Genomic DNA, 15,254 nt, shown 5'->3' with positions numbered 1-15,254 from the left:
TCCCGGAGCAGGTCGTCCTCTCCGATATCAAGGTCCACTTCGACGTCCTGCAGATGTCCATCTGTGAATTCGTTGATGAACTCATCAAAGAAATCCACAGTGGTGCTGGGGGCGGTTCTGGGGGCGGTTCTGGCGGTGCTGGGGGCGGTTCTGGAGGCGGTTCTGGAGGCGGCCACGCTCGTTTTCAGCACCGGGCTGAGATGAAGAAGAAGAAGAAGAACAATTATTCCTTGTTGATCTCTATACATCACTGGGACCAGTCTGGAGGTTCTGTGCCTTGCTCAAGGACACATGGGCATTGCCCAGGAGTTGCTCCAGCAGCAGTTTTTTTATTTTTTTATCTACTAAGTGCATTCATGACACAGGGGAAGAAAAAGAAACCCTAAACTTGGGTTAAATGGAAAATTCAGTAGCGGAGGACTTGATCCGAGCTTGTTAGCGACTTCAGCAAAACAAAAACAAAAACATTAACGGGAGTTTACTATGGTGACACTAAGACCCGCCCTCCTCTACATTTGATTGGCTGATTCTTATCCCTCTTATTGGCTACACCTAATCAACTCAACCAATCCAATCAATCAGAGGCATACTAATATCAATAATGCCATAATATCAACCAATCAGCAGCTCTCTTCACACATACGAGTCAATACAGACAATTTGGAGCAATCAATTCACATTAGATGCGTGTTTTTGGAGGTGGAAGGAATCCAGAGAACCCAGAGAAATCCCACTACGCCCCGAGAACCGGAACATTCTAGGATCAGAAACGATTATTTATGACAATAAGAATAATTAGCTAATGCTACATACAACCGAATTCTCACTGCTGAATTCAAACGGTGTGCGTGTCCCTACTCCAGGGACGCAGGTTCGATTCACTCCACAACGGCAGAGAGCAGGTCCGGTTCAGTTTACTACGTGTGGCTACATTTTGTTTTATCGGCGCGCACGCCATACGCAATCATCAATAGAGCCATATAGAGCTCGATACCTGACTAATAAACCCCCTGGAGCCATTTGCATCCATCAGGGGAGGGTCGTGTGAGCCACGGCGTGAATGATGTCACATTTAAAGACGGTCGCTAACGGGACCATGTTAAGGTAGCAAGACTGACCAGGGACGATCCATCTTCACCAATCAACTAGAATAAACAGGAAGAATGGACTACGTACCGGAACAGGGCCTCACGTAATGGCAAATACTGCAAAAACACAAATATTACACAAGTCCAGCCAGCGTTCAGGTGTTCTGCTCATCAGGCTCTTTTATTCAGAAAAGGACAGACATTTTCAGAAAAGATATCAGACGTCCACCGGTGTAAAAATCAACTCACACTTTAGTGAGCAGGCAGTGAAAAGAAAGGAGACGATAAGCAGGCATGTGCCTCGGCGCGTGCGTGTCTGGTGTGCAGCGCGTGACGGGAGGAGGAGGGAGCGTGCCGGGTTCACAGCGCCGACCGTAGAGAGCGGCCGGGAGTCTAGAAGAGGCTGTTCACGTCGGCCATTTCCACAATCACCGTCTTGAGCTGGGTGTAGTACTCGATGGTCACCTGGCCGTTCTCCCTGCCGAAGCCTGCAGGGGCGAGGCACAGAATATTACAGTGTTTTAGAGGACTAGAGACATCTGAGACTATTTCTACTGACAAAAAGACTCAAAATTAATTTGGTAAGCATGGAAATAGCTAAAGTAGAAATGATCAGAGTTTAGAACTGGAAATAGATCGAAGTTTTACGTGAAAAAACACAGGATCAATGTGGAAATCAATGATTCTAAGCCCAGAGAAGTAAAAACAAAAAGCAATCCCTTATCAACGTGTGTAAAAACCTTTATTAAAAAAGTAGTAAATGGCTTTTCAGGTACGATCTGGGAGTTCTTTTTTAAGCAGTCCCCTTCTCCAGCCGTTTGCGTAAATCGCCGTACCTGAATTTTTGTATCCTCCGAAGGGCAGTTCCACCGGGCTGACGTTGTAGTTGTTGATGAAGCAGGTTCCTGCCTCCAGGTTAGCAGCCACGCGATGGGCCCGAGAAATGTCTCTGTGGAGGAAAGGATTTCACAATAAAGCACCAAAAAAAAAGAAAAACAGAGTCCAGCTGCATACAGCGCTCCACTCTGCAATCACTCTTATCAGCCCCGCAGACATTATGCAATAGTATTATAAAACGGAGGTTGCAACAGACTGCCGAGCCGTGTCCTCTGCTGACCTGGTGAAGACGCCAGAGGCCAAACCATAGGTGCTGTTGTTGGCCCGCTTGATCACTTCCTCCTCGGTGTCGAAGGGCAGCACAGACATGACCGGGCCGAAGATCTCCTCCTTCACGCAAGTCATGTCGTCTCTGCAGTTATCTGTGGCGGGAGAGCAACATCAAACCAAAACGGATATCTGTGACGCAACAGGCTGGATCGGGACACGAGTCTAAAAGGCGCAGCTTACCAAGAACACAGGGGGACATGAAGTAACCGTCCTTCAGTTTGGGGTCACTCGGGACGAAAGGCTCTCCTCCACAAAGCACTTTAGCTCCCTGGAAACCAGAGGGAGAGACATTTCAGGACGCGACCACGCCGGAGGGAGAGACATTTCAGGACGCGACCACGCCGGAGGGAGAGACATTTCAGGACGCGACCACGCTGGAGGGAAGGACATTTCAGGACGCAACCACGCCGCAGGGAGAGACATTTCAGGACGCGACCACGCTGGAGGGAGAGACATTTCAGGACGCGACCACGCTGGAGGGAAGGACATTTCAGGACGCAACCACGCCGGAGGGAGAGACATTTCAGGACGCGACCACGCCAGAGGGAGAGACATTTCAGGACGCGACCACGCCGGAGGGAGAGACATTTCAGGACGCGACCACGCCAGAGGGAGAGACATTTCAGGACGCGACCACGCCGGAGGGAGAGACATTTCAGGACGCGACCACGCCGGAGGGAAGGACATTTCAGGACGCGACCACGCCGGAGGGAGAGACATTTCAGGACGCGACCACGCTGGAGGGAAGGACATTTCAGGACGCGACCACGCCGGAGGGAGAGACATTTCAGGACGCGACCACGCCGGAGGGAGAGACATTACAGGACGCGACCACGCCGGAGGGAGAGACATTTCAGGACGCGACCACGCCAGAGGGAGAGACATTTCAGGACGCGACCACGCTGGAGCGAAGGACATTTCAGGACGCAACCACGCCGGAGGGAAGGACATTTCAGGACGCGACCACGCCGCAGGGAGAGACATTTCAGGACGCGACCACGCTGGAGGGAAGGACATTTCAGGACGCAACCACGCCGGAGGGAGAGACATTTCAGGACGCGACCACGTCGCAGGGAGAGACATTTCAGGACGCGACCACGCCGGAGGGACAAACATTTCAGGACGCACCGCCTTCTTGGCCTCGCTGACGTAGCCCAACACCTTCTCCAGCTGTGGCTTGCTGATGAGCGCCCCCATCCGGGTGCCTTCCAGCAGGGGGTCGCCCACGGGGATGGCCTTGGTCCTCTTCACCACACCCTCCAGGAACTTGGGCAGAATCTCCCTTTGCACATACACCCTGGTGCCGTTGCAGCAAACCTGCACAGCAGGGGGGGGAACCCGTCAAGCAGCGGATCCGGTCGGGCTCGGCGCCGGGCGACACGACGGCTCACCTGGCCCTGGGTCAGGAAGTTCGCCATGAGCGCGCCCTTCACCGCGTTCTCCAGCTCGCAGTCTTTGAAGATGAGGAGGGGAGATTTCCCTCCGAGCTCCAGAGTCACCGGCTTCACCCCCTTGGAGGACATTTCCATGATCTGAGCCAAACGAGAACACGAGACACGTTAAAGAGGAGGACAAGGCGTCTTCCGATCGCTCCGTCTTCCTTCGGCTCCCGGTCCGGTCGTTCCAAAGGATAACGTTGCACATCTGCGTCGTGCTCGGCGCCGCACCTTTTTGCCGACGGGGACGCTGCCAGTGAAAGAGACTTTGGCCACCGTCGGGTGATGGCAGAGCAACGCGCCGGTCTCCGCCGCACCTTGAACCACACAGAAGAGCCCGTCCGGGGCGCCGGCTTCTTTGTAGATCTCAGCGAGGATGACGGCGGTCACGGGAGTCATCGGAGACGGCTTGAATACCATGGCGTTCCCTACACACGACCACGTGGTCACATGACAGGCTACGGGTTATACAGGGCTTCATCACGCGCACTCCTCTCGTCTCTGTGTATCAATATACAGACTCCTATAGTCTGTGTATCAATATACAGACTCCTCTCGTCTCTGTGTATCAATATACAGACTCCTCTCGTCTCTGTGTATCAATATACACACTCCTCTCGTCTCTGTGTATCAATATACAGACTCCTATAGTCTGTGTATTAATATACATACTCCTATTTGTTATAGCAGGTTTCATTTATCACGCACACACACACACACACGCACACACACACCTACCACAAGCCAGGGCAGGAGCAGACTTCCCCGCTGCAATCTGAAAGGGGTAGTTCCACGCTCCGATTCCCACGCACACCCCTAGGGGCTCCCTCCTGGTGTAGGCGAAGGCGCCGCCGGGAAGCTGGATGTGCTGGCCTACGGGGGACGGAGCGACCGCGTGAGAAACCCAAACCGGGAGGTCCGAGCAGCGACGAGGGCGTCTGTGCCCCCCCCCCCCCACCTGAAAGCGTGCCAGCCAGGCCCGCGTAGTACTCGATCAGCTGCCAGGAGACATCGATGTCCGCCAGGGCCTCAGTGATCGACTTCCCGTTATTGATCACTTCCAGCGTGGCAATGTCCTCCTTCCTTTCCTGTTCGTATTGAAATGGGGGGGGGGGTTAGGAAAAAGATTCCGCCATCGCAGAGACAGACCGAGATCGTTATCGTTATATTAAAGAGGACGGACGGACACACACGGACACGGACACACACACGCACGCACACACACACACACACACGGACACACACACACGCGCACACACACACACACGCACACGCACACGCACACACACGCACACGGACACACACACACACACGCACACACACACGCGAACAGAAGGGTTACTGTGCGTAAATGTAGGTCACAGGTGGATGGAATGGGAGGGGCTCTCTCATGAATGGCTGCACAGCCACCGGTTCTCCAGCTCTGCAGCCCCCCCCCCCCCTCACCCCCCCTCACCCTGATAATGCGGGCCGCCTCCAGCATCACCCGGGCCCTCTCCATGCCCGCCATCTTGCTCCACTTCAGGTAGGCCCCGCGGGCGCTCTGGACGGCCTCGTCCACTTCCTCGGCCCCACACGGAACCATCTGACACAAGACACGACCTGCAGAGACAAGAGCACACGAGTACAACGAGTACCAAGAGTACCACGAGTACCACGAGTACCACAAGACACGACCTGCAGAGACAAGAGCACACGAGTACAACGAGTACCAAGAGTACCACGAGTACCACGAGACACGACCTGCAGAGACAAGAGCACACGAGCACCACGAGTACCAAGAGTACCAAGAGTACCACGAGTACCACAAGACACGACCTGCAGAGACAAGAGCACACGAGTACCACGAGTACCACAAGACACGACCTGCAGAGACAAGAGCACACGAGTACCACGAGTACCAAGAGTACCACGAGTAACACGAGTACCACAAGACACGACCTGCAGAGACAAGAGCACACGAGTACCACGAGTACCAAGAGTACCACGAGTACCACGAGTACCAAGAGTACCACAAGACACGACCTGCAGAGACAAGAACAGCCGGTTTCCAATTCCAGGAAGTAGGAAAGGAGAGCTCTGCACACGAGAGTACAACCAAGAGTACAACGAGTACAACGAGTACCAAGAGTAACACAAGTACCGGGACGTACAAATGTTAGATCAGCATCAGCAAACATAAAACTCTACTGGAAGAACAGAAAGCCTTTGTCGTCATTGTGATACACAACGAGATCAGGAGCGCTGTGCAGCACACAATACAAACAGTAGCAGTACTACTGCAGTACTACTGCAGTACTACCCAATGCACAAGTTCCTTTTTCTGTGTTTCAGGATTGGAGAAAACTTTTTCCACAACAACATGTTCGGTGCAGATCATTGAAATGAAACGTAAATAATTACAGAACAGATTCCAGTAACCCCAACCCAGCCCGAGGAGGGGCCTCGAACGCCCCCCCCCCCCACCCCCGAAGAGTCAAAGGTGAAGAAGTGACGTATTTACCGGTCGCCGGTTCGAAGACGGGCTCCGGGTTTTTCTGCTGCCGGGGCTTGACCCGCTTTCCACCCCAGAAGTTGAGATGGTCCGTGACGAGCAGAGCTCCGGTGGAGGCCCCGGTGGAGGCCCCGGTGGAGGCTCCGGTGGAGGCCCCGGTGGAGGCCCCGGTGGAGGCGAGGACGGACTGGGACATGTCGAGACGGAGACCGACTGGGTGGACAGACAGACGGACAGTGCTTTTGGACACTTTGGGGCGTTTCGCGTCCCGCTGTCTGAACTCCTCACCCCGAAGACTTCAGCGGACGGAGAACAAGCTGAATATATAAAGGACGAAGGACACGCCCCGCCCACCGCAACGAAATAAGACACGCCTCATTCCCACTCCTCTCGCGAGAAGACGAGCAAACACGCTCCCCAGCGGCCCCTGCAGGCCCCCCAAAGACACGTCATTCAGGGAAGGAACGTGTTGTTGTAAATGCATTTCCACGTTTCTGTTTAGAAGAAGAAGAAGTTTATTCTCAACGAGGGTTCCCAGCCCGGGTGAAGTCGGTCAACACGTAACAGTAACGACTGAATGACAAAAAACACCACAGAACAGCGGCATCAGGAGCAGATACACAGACGCGTATTAGCAGCAGTACGGGGCCCGGTCCCCGCACGGTCAAAGCCAGAGTTCGGTTCGCGTTGCCGGCAGGAAGTCCAGCTGTTCCAGGTGCACGTTGGACTCCGGCAGGTCTGCCCTTCCTCCCCGGTTCTGTTCACGGTCTTTACGGACAGGCTCCCTCGGCGTTGGGGGCGGTTTGCAGCCAAGCGTGAAGCGAGCCGGACGAGGATCAGCACCTCCAAATCAGAGGCCGCGGTCCCCGACCGGAGGAACGTGATCACAAAAAAACTTCCAATACAAGCTGGCTTAAGTTATATCTATTATTTGAAAGTGATTTTAAAATAGGAGTTAAGTAGATTTAGATTAATACACAAATGAACAGCTCAAGTGTAATAATAAAACTTTATTAATCTAAGAAGTGGGGATACATACAATAATACTGACATGGATCAGACATCACTGTCAATCATTAAAATCCCCTGAAGACGCGTGATGGATGCAGAGATGCGTGTGTCCTTCTGAATCGACATCATCAAGAATATCTTCTTCCTCTAAGTACCGCTAAGAAGATGAAAGTTAAATGAGCAACACAGATGAGGCAGCACGGCTGAAACCGAGATCCTGTTGGCTGCAGCGCCATCATCCCCCCCGGAACGATGAGGGAGGGGCGACCAGGAACGCCACGGCGCACCCATCGGATGGTTAGGAAAACTTTGCTGCCTGGGGAGGAGGCCCAAGGAAGCCCCCAGCCTGTTTTGTGGCAGCTCTAGAAGGAGCGAGGCCGAGCATCTTCTGAATGTTCTGGAGGAGAGACACAACTAAATATTCTGAGATATCGTCGACAGGAAAAAGAGAAAAAACTTCGAGGCTACTGAACGTGCACAGAATGGAAACCTGATGAGAGTAATTACTGAGTAAATACTAAGTGTGAAAGAAACGACACGCTCAAACACTAACTTTAGACTTGTGGCAACCCTTGGTGGGGCCGCCCCCACAGTGTAGACCTATTTTGTATAAATCACTTATGCAAATTACAGGAGGTGGGCGTGGCTCTAGCCAGAAACGACTAGGACAGCATCCGGTGCCGTCATGGGACGGGCTGTCCCATGAAGTAAGGCATCGAACCCGCCGGCGGGTAAAGTGCAGCGCGTACCTGTCTGATGGACATGGTGCAGAGGATGTAGAGGAAGATAAAGGAGCAGTCCGTGTAGTCCTCGCCCAGCAGGTTGCGGTGCGACAGTCCCTGGATGTAGGACAGCGGCACGAAGGGCAATTTAGCCACGACTCTCCCATCAAAGCTGGACACAGGAAGAGAAAAGAAAGCAACTCGAGGGTTCGCCCATTCAGGCTGGGGCGAATGGTTTCACCCCACAGAAGAGCATCAATCAACAGGCAATGTGGCTTTAGAACTGGTTCCCATTCCTAACAGTGCCAGCAAACTGCTGGCGCTGAAAGCGTTAAATCGGCCCGTTTGAACTAAAGGAAGAAAGGTGAACTTACATGGAGTTAAACATGCCCATCAAAGCCGTGAAGCAGAAACCGATGGCAAACATGGACTTCATTCGCACCTACAAACATGAAAGGATTTCATTTGACCTGACCCTGAGAATACTCACACTTTCAAATATCACAGTATTTGGGTGTCAATGACGTAGAAACATGCGACAATACGAGCAGGCAGTGTCCGCTGGACCTAATGCCACCCAAACTACGAGAATTTAGACAGAAATGTACAAAGTTCCAAAGCGCGTACTTCGTTTTCCTCCCACCAACGGCAACATGACGGATCCGTCTCAGCTTTAGCCCAGAAATCACTCGTATATTGACAACCGATCGGCTCTCACCATGGACAAGTCTCTGTTGTTATTCTTCAGCTTCTCTTCTTGTCTTTCTACAACAAAAAAATAGACCCATCGGATCACAGGGCTATTCCACAGAGCAGAACTCAAACGGAGCTCCGACTTCCTCCACTCTGTTCTTACCGATTTTCTTCTTCTGTTGGCGTCCTGCCGACTCCGTGATCGTCTCCTTTTTCTTCTCGACTGAGGTTAAACCAAGAACAGTCGATGCATTTTAGTCCATAATCAGTACAAAGGAGAATGATGAGCATCACGCGAGTCACTTACGCTTTTTGCTTTGTTTTTCAACTTCAGCCTTCAGCCTCTTGTACTTCTCAGTCCGATACACTAAAACCCAAGTGATCCCTGTGGGCAGCGCCGGAACCAAAAGTGTGTTTGAGTGGAAGAGAAATCAACATTTTACTGCATTTTATCGCCATCACTTAATGCAACATTACAGCGATGCGTAAAAGTTTGTCGCTTAATCGTATAGAATATGTTGGACAGTGATTAATTATTTGTGCCTTGTTTCCCCACGGACTACAATGCTCCACGGCAACCGCAACTGCTGAAACCACATTTTCTTTTCTGTTCCAAAAGGCTCAAACATTTACGTAAAGAAAACATTGGAAATGCTCATCAAACTCTTATTGTGAAAATTTGACCGGAAGTTGTATTCATGACCTAAAATTAAAGCTAAAGCTCGGCCGTCGAATCCCACCGCCGGTCTTTATCAAGCGTCCAAAGGAACAGTGAATACGTAGAACGACATTATTATCGCAACGTCTCCTCGTAGTATATCAATGCAGATGACGTGAAACAAGAGAGAGAAACGCCCCAATGCTAGCCCAATGCTAGCCCAATGCTAGCCCAATGCCAGCCCAATGCTAGCCCAATGCCAGCCCAATGCTAGCCCAATGCTAGCCCAATGCCAGCCTAATGCTAGCCCAATGCTAGCCTAGCGGCTCCGCTCACCTTCGGCTAACAGAGCTGTACAAACAGAGATGAACACGATCAGAATCGTGTCGGCGAACATGGTGCTCATGATCAATGTGCCCAAACGTCCTAAAGATAAATGGAATAAACTATTTAGACGCCACTGAAGATCGAGTAATCGCAGGGAAAGCCTGAGGCGGGACTTCCGCCTCCGTTTCTTCTTCCTCTGGTGTTTAACGGCGGCTTGGCCACCCTCTACTGCCTCCTACCGACCCGGGGCGTGGAGAAGATTGTAGCGTCAGCGCCATTTGGACAGAAGAGAAAAACCCTTTTGGCATCATATATATATATTATAGATGATGCAGGTTAATAAAATATATTTGTGGGACACACTTCCATGAATAGTACGGGGTCAGAGTGGGGGCTGAGAGGATGCACCGAGTAAAACCTCCTGGTCGACGCAGATATCGCTAGTGAGAGCGTCCCCCTCTAAACAGACGGGGGCGTGAATCAATGAACACGATCAGGAGTAGCTTGGATCCGCGCCACCAATCGGATTGACAGCCAGCATGCGCCGGAGCCAGGGGCTCATTCCCTTGTTGGGACGAGGGACAAACACAATGTCCTCTCCATGCAGGGTTTTTCCCCTGAGGATCCGTGGCCAGATAGCGAGTGGCACTGGTGGGACTGGGAGCTGGAGCGCAGAGGAGCAAGCCAGTCAATCACAGCATCAAAGCAAGTCAGTCACACATCAGCAGGACATATCAAAGCAAATATACCACCTCTGATCCCAAGAAACACGTTTTTATATTTCACTACTTACCGATTGATGCTCCAGCCATGACGGAAGAATAAAGAATGATTGCACCTGCTCACACACCTCACCGCCAGCAGGGGGTGCGTTCACATCCACAAGAATTATACGGCTATCTGGCATTTAAAAAAGAAACACGACTCCTTTATTGCTTAAAGAATACAACGCCACGGCTTCGGCGAGCCAGTGTTTCATACCGCCAACGACAAGCCCAGCCCGGAGACCAGAGCGCCACGCACGCCGTTCATAGGCGGACGGTGCTTTACATCGTTTACAGGGAGCCACGAGGCTCACAGCTCCACCGTCACAAGCCCGTCAACGGTCTTTGGTTCCACGAGAGGAAAGTATTCCGCTTCTTAAAGGCGGAGTCTAATTAGCAACACTGTGGGAGCCCGAAGCGACAAAGAGTGAAACATATTTCTGAACGCACCAAATATTAAACAAAGTATTTGTTTCCACTTACCAAAAAAAAAAAGAACGAGTAAATCTAATATTCACAGCGCCTTAGCAGCAGGGTTCTGACCGGACCGGGGCAGTTCTAAAGCTTTCTGACCCAGGAAGCAACGGAGGAAACGATCTAATGCCATCCAGAAGAGCGTTCGGCTTCAGGGTGTTCAGAGCAGCCGGAAACCGCAGCCAATAAGAGTAAAGAGAAGCAACTCTGGGAAAAAAAAGGGGGGGGGGGGGTAGATTGATGAGAGGCTGCACTAACAGCCTCGCCACCCAAATCAGGTACTGGTGTGTGGAAATCTGGGAATTCCCATCCAACGATTCTCCTCACTGTCCAACCCGACGTGCCTCATCCATGATTCGCCGATGAATACGTGGTTAAATACGTCTCGCGTCCGGAGCGATGGCAGCGCGGTCCGCGTGCCGCCGCCGACCCAGGAAGGGGCGCGGCCAAGTTGAAACCAGGTCACATGTCTTCCTCTTCGTCTTCATCCTGAGAGGAGCTGGCCTGCTGGGCGGCACCGGCAGACGCCGCCGCCATCTGTGCCTGCTGGGCGGCCTGCTGCATCTGTAGCCACTCCTGCTGTGCGAGCTCCGCCTGCTGCTGCCGCGCCTGGAGACGGGGAGCAACCGAAACACAGAGCAGGCGAGCGTGAACGAGACGGGGAGCAACCGAAACACAGAGCAGGCGAGCGTGAACGAGACGGGGAGCAACCGAAACACAGAGCAGGCGAGCGTGAACGAGACGGGGAGCAACCGAAGCACAGAGCAGGCGAGCGTGAACGAGACGGGGAGCAACCGAAACACAGAGCAGGCGAGCGTGAACGAGACGGGGAGCAACCGAAGCACAGAGCAGACGAGCGTGAACGAGACGGGGAGCAACCGAAACACAGAGCAGACGAGCGTGAACGAGACGGGGAGCAACCGAAGCACAGAGCAGACGAGCGTGAACGAGACGGGGAGCAACCGAAGCACAGAGCAGGCGAGCGTGAACGAGACGGGGAGCAACCGACACACAGAGCAGACGAGCGTGAACGAGACGGGGAGCAACCGAAACACAGAGCAGACGAGCGTGAACGAGACGGGGAGCAACCGAAACACAGAGCAGACGAGCGTGAACGAGACGGGGAGCAACCGAAGCACAGAGCAGACGAGCGTGAACGAGACGGGGAGCAACCGAGACACAGAGCAGACGAGCGTGAACGAGACGGGGAGCAACCGAAACACAGAGCAGGCGAGCGTGAACGAGACGGGGCGCAACCGAAACACAGAGCAGACGAGCGTGAACGAGACGGGGAGCAACCGAAACACAGAGCAGCCGAGCGTGAACGAGACGGGGAGCAACCGAAACACAGAGCAGACGAGCGTGAACGAGACGGGGAGCAACCGAAACACAGAGCAGGCGAGCGTGAACGAGACGGGGGCGCAACCGAAACACAGAGCAGGCGAGCGTGAACGAGACGGGGAGCAACCGAAACACAGAGCAGACGAGCGTGAACGAGACGGGGAGCAACCGAAACACAGAGCAGACGAGCGTGAACGAGACGGGGAGCAACCGAAACACAGAGCAGACGAGCGTGAACGAGACGGGGAGCAACCGAAACACAGAGCAGACGAGCGTGAACGTATTATATTATATTATATTATATATAATATAATATATATTATATTATATATAATATATAAAATACACTCCAGAGCTTTGTTCTTGTTCCTCTCCTGTGCATGTCAGACTTTCAGCTGGTGCAGTTCAGTTTCAACAGATTCTCCACGTCTCCAATAATGTCCCCAATAATGTCTCCATGTCCCCAATAATGTCTCCAAGTCCCCAATAATGTCTTCAATAATGTCTCCAATAATTCTCCATCCCCAATAATGTCTCCAATAATTCTCCGTCCCCAATAATGTCTCCATGTCCCCAATAATGTCTCCAATAATTCTCCATCCCCAATAATGTCTCCATGTCCCCAATAATGTCTTCAATAATGTCTCCAATAATTCTCCGTCCCCAATAATGTCTCCAATAATTCTCCGTCCCCAATAATGTCTCCAATAATTCTCCGTCCCCAATAATGTCTCCAATAATTCTCCGTCCACAATAATGTCTCCATGTCTCCAGTAGCTTACCACCACCATTATTCCTTCACTCCAAGTAAGGAGTGAAGGAATAACGTGTCTTTGAATAGAATAGAAAGCCTTTATTGTCTTTGCATAGCGGATATACAACGAGATGAGGAGAGCCCAGAAGGGCGCTGTGTGAGCCCAACGCGGCAGATCGTACCTTAGCGAAGAGTTCAGATCGTACCTTAGCAAAGAGTTCAGATCGTACCTTAGCAAAGAGTTCAGATCGTACCTTAGCAAAGAGTTCAGATCGTACCTTAGCAAAGAGTTCAGATCGTACCTTAGCAAAGAGTTCAGATCGTACCTTAGCAAAGAGTTCAGATCGTACCTTAGCGAAGAGTTCAGATCGTACCTTAACAAAGAGTTCAGATCGTACCTTAGCAAAGAGTTCAGATCGTACCTTAGCAAAGAGTTCAGATCGTACCTTAGCAAAGAGTTCAGATCGTACCTTAGCGAAGAGTTCAGATCGTACCTTAACAAAGAGTTCAGATCGCACCTTAGCAAAGAGTTCAGATCGTACCTTAGCAAAGAGTTCAGATCGCACCTTAGCAAAGAGTTCAGATCGTACCTTAGCAAAGAGTTCAGATCGTACCTTAGCAAAGAGTTCAGATCGTACCTTAGCAAAGAGTTCAGATCGTACCTTAGCAAAGAGTTCAGATCGTACCTTAGCGAAGAGTTCAGATCGTACCTTAGCAAAGAGTTCAGATCGTACCTTAGCAAAGAGTTCAGATCGTACCTTAGCAAAGAGTTCAGATCGTACCTTAGCAAAGAGTTCAGATCGTACCTTAGCAAAGAGTTCAGATCGTACCTTAGCAAAGAGTTCAGATCGTACCTTAGCGAAGAGTTCCTGCTGCTGCCTGAGCAGCTCTTCCTCGGGGATGCCCAGGTTCTCCAGGCGGGAGCTCGCCTTCCTCCTCTTCAGGGCCACCGTCTTGCACTCCTGCAGCACATCTTTGACCTCCGTGATGTACGACGCGAAGCCGAGGCTCTCCAGGGCTGTTGTTGTTGTGTAGAAACGAGACGAACCACAACAATGACCCTGGTGGTTTAACATCGGGACTGTTTACGGGCCTAGAGAGCACGTGGCGGGGCTCACCGTTGATGACGTGTTCCGGAGAGATGGTCTTCTTGTCGGACTTGTTGCAGATCTCGTTGGCTTCCGAGGATATGAGGTGGATGAACTCCGTGCAGCAGTTCACCACCAGCTCCCTGGCGTCGTTGGCCACTCGCACGTTCGGGAGCGTCTCCTTGATCATCTTGTTGATCGCTGCTCTGGGGATGGTCAGGTCGTCGTCGTTACCGGAGGAAGAAGCCATCGCGACCGGCATAGATGACTTTAAAAAAATAAAGACCGCTCCGGTACTTAGAAATGAATGGCGGACTATATGAGCGATGACAGGCCCGCCTGGTTCCTGAGCCAGCTTAAGAAAATAAGGTTTCCAGTTAGCCACGGGGCTAGCTTGCTAATTCTGCAAATTCAGCGATTTTTACGTAATAAAACAAAACGAGGTGAAGCATCTATAAACAAACTGTCACTGCGCGGGATGGTGTCAGAACACGATACATTAACCCAAATAAAATAAAATTAATACTGGAAAACGATGCTGAACCAGCTAGCTTCCAGAGCACGGCTAACAGCACGGCTAACAGCACGGCTAACAACGAGCTGCTCACAGTCGGCTATTGCTGGGGCAATAAAGTCGCCTCAGACTTTCATGTTACTTCGTCTCTATTGAAAATAAATGAGTCAAGGCGGGTCAAATAATCTGAGAGCTCGTTAAACATTAGACGGTGATTTTAAATTCATGGGAACATTAGCGCAAGAATAACCGGATATGACGTCAGACAAAGACTGGCTGCCATTTAGAGAAGTATTTAACCCACCTTGCTTTTCTGCAGCGCCATCTGCCGTACGCATAAATCATTACAACGTACTTTATATTTACCTCCGCAGAGGAGGTAGAAGTGGAGGAGACGAAGATGCTGAGGTTCTCCTTGTATGTATATATATATATATATGTGTGTATATATATATATACAGTATATAAATAGTCGATGTAATCCAGTTGCCCCAACAGAATAAACACATGACACTAACAATTGGTTTTGCACCTGGGCATAGTCGGCTGCATACTTTATACTTATAGGTTGATTATTATTCTGAATAGTTTTAAGAAATGCAAATCACCACTCAATAATGCAACATGACTGCATGAATGCTTCAGCTAACGGTTGCTGTCTGCTGTTCGGTTAGCACAGTGCAGATTGTGTAAGAGGTTTGGAGGCTTAAAGATGTAAGAGCA

The 15,254-nt window shown here is 51.3% G+C and overlaps 3 protein-coding genes across 3 annotated transcripts; all 3 read right to left on the bottom strand.

The window, feature by feature from the left end:
* Window positions 1–1,242: 1,242 nt before the first annotated feature.
* LOC137899096 (4-trimethylaminobutyraldehyde dehydrogenase-like) lies at window positions 1,243–6,471 on the bottom strand. The gene is made up of 11 exons (XM_068743105.1): window positions 6,195–6,471; window positions 5,148–5,293; window positions 4,650–4,779; window positions 4,430–4,564; window positions 3,923–4,119; window positions 3,647–3,787; window positions 3,384–3,572; window positions 2,436–2,523; window positions 2,206–2,347; window positions 1,925–2,037; window positions 1,243–1,576 (listed from the first exon to the last, which is right to left on the bottom strand). Exons 1-11 carry the CDS (start codon window positions 6,379–6,381, stop codon window positions 1,482–1,484), a joined length of 1,563 nt encoding a protein of 520 aa, XP_068599206.1. The 5' UTR covers window positions 6,382–6,471; the 3' UTR covers window positions 1,243–1,481.
* A 709-nt stretch (window positions 6,472–7,180) lies between these two features.
* tmco1 (transmembrane and coiled-coil domains 1) lies at window positions 7,181–9,781 on the bottom strand. Its single transcript, XM_068743308.1, has 7 exons — window positions 9,606–9,781; window positions 8,919–8,996; window positions 8,775–8,834; window positions 8,637–8,683; window positions 8,293–8,360; window positions 7,946–8,090; window positions 7,181–7,593 (listed from the first exon to the last, which is right to left on the bottom strand). Exons 1-7 carry the CDS (start codon window positions 9,673–9,675, stop codon window positions 7,495–7,497), a joined length of 567 nt encoding a protein of 188 aa, XP_068599409.1. The 5' UTR covers window positions 9,676–9,781; the 3' UTR covers window positions 7,181–7,494.
* A 596-nt stretch (window positions 9,782–10,377) lies between these two features.
* On the bottom strand, window positions 10,378–14,279 carry dr1 (down-regulator of transcription 1). The gene is made up of 3 exons (XM_068743768.1): window positions 14,048–14,279; window positions 13,784–13,947; window positions 10,378–11,443 (listed from the first exon to the last, which is right to left on the bottom strand). The coding sequence occupies exons 1-3, from the start codon at window positions 14,277–14,279 to the stop codon at window positions 11,297–11,299; spliced, it is 543 nt and encodes a 180-aa protein (XP_068599869.1). The 3' UTR covers window positions 10,378–11,296.
* Window positions 14,280–15,254: the final 975 nt, after the last annotated feature.

This window comes from Brachionichthys hirsutus, chromosome 9 (assembly GCF_040956055.1).
Source record: "Brachionichthys hirsutus isolate HB-005 chromosome 9, CSIRO-AGI_Bhir_v1, whole genome shotgun sequence".
Classification (NCBI taxonomy): Eukaryota; Metazoa; Chordata; class Actinopteri; order Lophiiformes; family Brachionichthyidae; genus Brachionichthys; species Brachionichthys hirsutus.
Note: the sequence above shows the minus strand (reverse complement) of the source record. Positions and strands in the feature narration are given on the sequence as shown.